Below are 6,421 nucleotides of genomic sequence, written 5' to 3'. Positions count from 1 at the left end.
GGTCTTATAATTATTGAAGAGAAAATGTGCCAACTCACCCCTACACAAATGTGTAGTTATGTGCTAAATGCAAAGCACTATAAGCCAAATGCAAAGTGCTATGTGCCAAATTGAAAATGCGATGTGCAAAATTCAAATTTCTGTGTTAAATACAAATGAACCCTAAGAAAGGATGCACTCTTAGGTCTTATGATTTTTGGAGGGAAAGTGTGCCAACTCTCCCTCCCACAAATATGTGGTTATTTGCTAAATTCAAAATACTATGTGCCAACTCTCCCTCCCACAAATATGTGGTTATTTGCTAAATTCAAAATACTATGTGCATAATGCAATGTGATATATGCGGACTGCAAAGGGATATGTGCATATTTAAATTACTATGTGAAATTTTAGAAATCAAAATGTAGTTAAATGCTAAATTTATGAAATTCAAATAAAATATATTATCTAATCAATACAACTACCTGCCCGGATCTAGTTATTGTTTACTTGGGTCTCTTCACGAGCTTTCAGTAGCAACACATCTCAGTCTACTAAGAATCTGCACTGCTTCCCCTCCCAAACCCTTCATCCGTGGTGCAATTCACGTGGCTGACCTCTGCACTACTTAAATCAATGGGAAGCATTGATCAAGGGGCGTCACCATCTTGAGCTTCGCTGACTGCTTCAATACGTTGGAGAAGCACCAAGAAATCTTTTATTGTGGGACAAATGGGAATTAATATAACGCAAGTTTGGCATCAAACCGTTGATAGGACAACTCCTCTTGTCTCTTACACTATGACATGGACAGACACCCAAAGGTTACAAGTGGCAAACAACTTTAGAGCTGTAGAGAGCTGTAGAGACAGAGAAGGTTAAGCAGGCTGGACCTTGTTAACTGAGGATACTTGGATTGCATAGGGGATGGGTTAGCTAGGAATTGATTCTCTTTGTTATGCATAGCAAGGGAGATCTGACGGGGATATCCCCGAAGGAGCAAGGCAAAACCTTTCGAGGTGTGGAAGTGGACCACTCACCTGGGGGACTGCAAGTGAGACGGGGAGATGGGTGTACAAAGGCGACTGAAAGCAAGGATCTGGCATTAGGAAGTCTCATCAAACTTTATGGAATTCTTCAAAACTGTGAGGGGTACTGGTGCACTACGACTGGGCAACTACTTGCATGGATCAATCCACATTTAGGGTGAAAGGGAATCTGTCAACGCAAGGTAAAGGGGGATGCATTATTTCAGCATTGGACTACTTGTTTGCAGCTGGTAGGAAGGATACTTCAAAAACCTTTCTTTACAGCCTCATCATGTACACATGCTAATCTTTAAATTCTGGAACACGTACATCAGCCTTGAAAGATCAGGAAGTGAAAGTAAAGTCGTTTCATGATACTCCATTTTTTACTATTTTGAGCCTGTACTAGATAGGATCCACATTTAAAACATGGGACAGCTATTTGCAGATGCCAAAATCACTCGCTAAATACTTAACCAAAGCCTATAGAACGGCATAACTGTATCACTTTATCCAAATCAACATAGTCAGACGAATCAGACAAACAAAAGATTGCACCCACTCCAACCAAATACAAAGCTTTGCTCTTCCAAAGAATTCCGAGACATACACAGGAGTGCTGCATGATGGTGGAAACTGCAGCCCTTCTAAAATCAATCCATTAATGAGGCCAGTAGCACCAGGAAGCAGGTCTATCTCTGGAAATGAGTAGGACTCGAGAGTTGGAATAATCAAAGGAAGGGTTAAAGAGATCCTGTGTGCCAATTACATCTCTTACCTCTTCCACAATGCACCTCCCTTCTATGGCTTCCTTACCTCCTAAGAAAACATACAGTCCATTGCCATTCACAGCCATGACTGCATCCAAGGATCCCCATACTTGCGCCAACGAAAGCTGCATGTAGTGACAGGTTGAGGAAGGAAATTTATACGTACACACTGGCATCGCTTTCCGGACTGACCATTGTTGCACTCCACATTCACCAAGTGCTATATTTAAACTACCTGTAAGAATCATGTCACCTCTAGCATACACTGACTGCAAATTGTGTCCAGAAACTGTAAATCGAATTCCAATTCCTTTTGGTACCCTGAAATCCAGAACATTAATGCCATCCTGAGTACAGCAGACTCCATCATAACCTTCAGTGTCTGAAGAGCTCAGCCTGCAAAATCCGCTGGGTAAATTGTCAAGGAGCAATACATTACAGTTTTAACATAAGAGTGAGCAAAAATTCAAGCAAACATGAGATTGCTAGTACATGAAAGAAAGCATGTCTGATTGAAAACTCGCACCTTTGTCTAACACCACCACTGCATTCAGCATCTGCATTATGCAGCTGAAAAGCACAAATTTGCTTCTCTGGCATTGCAATGTATTGCAGGCGTTGAGCATCCATTGTGTTCACATCCCATATGCTAATTGCTTCCTCTTCAGCCAGAGCCAGCTTCCCTTTGTTCCTCCACTGCAAGGGATTGCCGTATTCTAGACTTACAAGCGGCCGTTTCATATCCCAAGCCATTACAACATCACCATCTCGGATGTCATACAAGACCACACGTCTAAGTGAGCTGCCAGCTGAGGCCATTAATGGCCCACAAGGTTTGTACCACCATTGTGTAGAATCAGAACGCTCACTTGGGCATGGCAAAGAATTACTTACAGGGTACACTCTGGCTGGAATACCAACACCTGCCAAACCTTCTGAAGCCCCCAGTTGTTTGGAGCCCTTGCCATTGGACAATGGCAAGCATGTCAAAGAATCAGGAGAGAGTTGGCTTTTTGAAGAGGTCGTGCAGATGGAGCTACTATAAAGAGAGGGAGTGGGATTTGGAGACATAATCTCATACTCATTGTGATAAGCAACGATGTTTTTGCTATAGAAATCCCAAGAGCAGAATCCACAATCAAGTGCGCTCCCTGAAGACGCTGCAACGATATACTTGTTGGAGCGACCATCTGGACCAGCTGCTCTGATTAGCCAGCAATCATTCCAAAGGGGTGCAGATAGCCCATCAGGCACTTCATATTCTGCTTTCTTCTGCAAGCAGCCAAACTCTGATGACAAATTGGCAATTTCAAATCCGCTTGAGGGCAAGTCAACTGACAAGCATAAAATCAAATGACAAGGCATATAACAATTTTACATATCAACACTAATGCAAGGGAAGGGGGACACAAATATAGAATGCATGGAATGAGCAGTTTCTAGACCTCCATATTGGCAACATCATGATAGGAACAGCAACCATTATCGTGAGCAAGCACGATACCGTCACCTTCACTAACATACCACCCTGCAGTTGCAGCTCTGTCACCAATTGCACGGAGGTGATCTGTTGGACAGTCATCGTATTCTTCATCTGCTGCATCAATCGGTACATTGTTTTCTTGATTGTCAAAGGCATCATCGTAGGGCAAACTTTCATCACACTCAAGTAAAACTTTGGTGTCCTCTGCAGACTCATAGCATCCTGCATTGCAATTTTTTTGACTGCAGCAATCCCCTTGTCCAGACCTAGGTTGTACCTCCCTACCCTCTGTAAAATTCGATGCATTAGCCTCTAGCAGGCCGGGATCCTGAGGTGCAGGTCCAATCATGCTTGCTTCAGAAGATTCTTGCATTGCAACTGTTGATACACCATCATGTAGATTCTCAGAGGTATTGGCAGTTACAACTACGTCTGACAAGCTAGTCCCAGCAACCACAGCCTTTAATACCTCCTCTTCCTTACTGTTTAAACAAGGCGAAGGCTCCAAGGATGTCGATGACACTGCCGCATTGGGATCCCCTCCGTCTCCAGGAGTGATTATGAATGGTTCCAAGCTCATCTGACGCCCAGCCAAAGGATCTCCAAGCTTAGAGTGCAAGGCAGCCCGGCTTTCCACAACCGTTTGATGAAGTGACAGACGACTTTTGAGCAGTTTTCTGTGAGGAAAAATGCGATCTTCCAGCTCCTGCTGATTATATACCAACCTAGCATCTATTTGTGGATCCGAGGAATGACCTCTTCGACGCTGTCTCGTTACCGACTCTTGTTCTGAAGCGAGCATGGGGGTGCTGGTTTCAGGGACCTGTGAAAATTGTGGCCCTGTAAGTTCGGCAAGAGAAACAGAGTGCGCTACTACATTCGGACCATTTTCAGTGCTTCCTAGATGCGACCAAGGACAAGACGACGGTTCGAAGAGGTCTTCCATGACGACATCCTTGGGAGATTCTGATTCCAGATCGCTCAATGTAGACGTTGTGGCTCGCTCAATGCTGGAAATCTTGCCTTCCACGAGGACATCATTGGGAGACGCTGCTTCCAAATCGCCCAATCTAGATGTCATGGCTCTCTCAATGCTGGAAATCTTGCCTTGAATGTCAGAAAGAAGGACAACGGAGTCCGTAGGATGATTACTATCGAGCATGTGCTTTGTTTCTCTGAGTTCCGCTGCTATTTGAGTCACTTTACCTTCGAGGAGAGCTAACCTTTGATGCAGAGCACTAGAATAGTTGTTCAAACCAGTGGGTGCGCCTGCTGCTGCTGCTGATGATGCTTGGTGACCATTGCCGGAGGAGATCGGTCGAGCTTCTTGGGGCTTCATACAGGAGCTTGCCTCCCGTCCGCGCAGCAAACCGAGCACTGATATATTGCCCGCCGATTTCGACGAGCTTGGAGAAATGCCATCTCGCTCGACACTGCTTAGATCCTCTTCGCCGCCAGACTTGGAACTGCTGCCTGTCGACATGACTGATCCTCGCGAAAGCCTTCGGATGTGTGGCACGTGAGGTGCATCTACAGGACCTGGCTTCGCTCTGTTTTTGCCCACCTCGATGGCCTTGCTACTCTGTGAAGGCAGGGCAGTCGTAGACCATCTCAAATTCTCCGTCAAACTCTCCCTCTGAAAACCCTTGCAGTTCCGGATCGCTTCCTTGCTGGATCCCTTGGCTGCGACAACAGCAGCGGCCTTACCTGCGCGCTTGGGATCCTTACTCCGATCTTCCTTGGCGCTACCACGCACGCGTTCCAACCCGACAGCAGATACAGTTCTCACAAGCCCACTACGAGCAGCTTTTGCGGGTTCCTTGCCACCGGTGCACTTGGCCGATTGGGGAGAGCTTGAGCGGCGGGTGCTGGAGCTTGACAAGGACGGTCTCTGACCGTCGGGGCGTCTGGAAGCTGCATTGACGGATGATGATGAAGAGGAGGCGACACTGCGACGAGGAGCACTGAGAGCCCGGGAGGCGTCTGGTTTATCGCGGGGGTGGAAGGTGCGGGAATGAGGAGGCAAGGAGGGGAGGGAAGGTTTGAGAGGGCGGGGGGCTGAGCGATCGTGGGGGGGAGGGAGCAAGGAGGGAGAGGAAGGGGCGGGGGGGGGGGGAGCGAGGGTCTTACCACCACCACCACCTCGTCCTTTTTTGCGAAGGGGAGACATGGCGAAGAGCTCCAAAGCTCCAAAGCTCCAAGAAGAAGAAGAAGAAGAAGAAGAAGAAGAAGAGTAAGAAGAAGAACAGAGGACACAACAGGGGTTTCAAAAAAGTTTGTTTTTGCACCCATTTTCCCGCCATTTTTTGAAATCCAAAATTCCCCCACCCCCCTTCTCACTACATCCCCCACGCTTCACCTCCAGAATTGCAAAAAACAAGATGTATTCCGCTCGAACGTGCACACACACACACACTCTCTCTCATAGGGGATGCCAGATTTGACTAGAGTTGAGGATCCGGAGTCTAGGTGGGATGTGTCTATGAGGGCCATTCACTTGAAAGCTAGAGCCTGGTGGGCAGAGGAGAGAAAGAGAATGCGCAAGGAAGAAAGTCAACTAACAAGAATTCGTAAGTCTCTTCAAATGGCTGTGGAGGAATATCCTCTGGATAATGTAATTTCCCCTTATTTTTTGCAGAAACCGAGGCTGTATTAGCTTAAAGGGAATTGAAAGTAGCTCACGAACCCCGTGTTAAAAGCAAATTGACATGGCTATAGGTAGTTGATTGCCAATCAAAGCTGTTTTTCCAGTTCATGAAAAGAAAGTATGTTAGGGATAATGCAGATAGGATTCAAGATAGCAGTGATAAGCTGGTGACAGAGTTCTGGCATATTGCTAAGGTATTTTGGGATGAGATAAGTAGCATTGCATTGTGGGTAAATAAGGTGGACTGGTTTGAGGGCTTGGACGCTCTGCTGGCCAATGTTGAGAATAGGGTATCTAAAGGACAGAGATGCTTGTTGGCACGAGCATTTACAAAAGAGGAGTTTTGGAATGCCTTATCAAGTATGGAAAAAGAGAAAGCTCCACACCTGGATGGTTTTACAGCTCAGTTTTTCATCCACTTTTGGAGTCTGTTGAAGTCTGATCTAGTAAGGATGGCTAGTTATGTTGTTTTGACAGAGCCCTCTCTCAGATGCTTCCAATGCTAGCTTGGTTA

General features: G+C 46.1%; 1 protein-coding gene across 1 annotated transcript; it reads right to left on the bottom strand.

Annotated features, from left to right (window-relative positions):
• Nucleotides 1-1,426: 1,426 nt before the first annotated feature.
• LOC147892733 (KIN14B-interacting protein At4g14310-like) lies at nt 1,427-5,436 on the bottom strand. Its single transcript, XM_087387204.1, has 3 exons — nt 3,223-5,436; nt 2,304-3,049; nt 1,427-2,173 (listed from the first exon to the last, which is right to left on the bottom strand). The coding sequence occupies exons 1-3, from the start codon at nt 5,428-5,430 to the stop codon at nt 1,669-1,671; spliced, it is 3,459 nt and encodes a 1,152-aa protein (XP_087243330.1). The 5' UTR covers nt 5,431-5,436; the 3' UTR covers nt 1,427-1,668.
• Between the last annotated feature and the right edge of the window lie 985 nt (nt 5,437-6,421).

The sequence above is a fragment of the Dipteris shenzhenensis genome, chromosome 16, assembly GCF_047967505.1.
Source record: "Dipteris shenzhenensis isolate YYH24624 ecotype China chromosome 16, Dip_SZ_1.0, whole genome shotgun sequence".
Classification (NCBI taxonomy): domain Eukaryota; kingdom Viridiplantae; phylum Streptophyta; class Polypodiopsida; order Gleicheniales; family Dipteridaceae; genus Dipteris; species Dipteris shenzhenensis.
The sequence above is the reverse complement of the archived record's forward strand: the minus strand, read 5'-3'. Positions and strand labels throughout refer to the sequence as shown.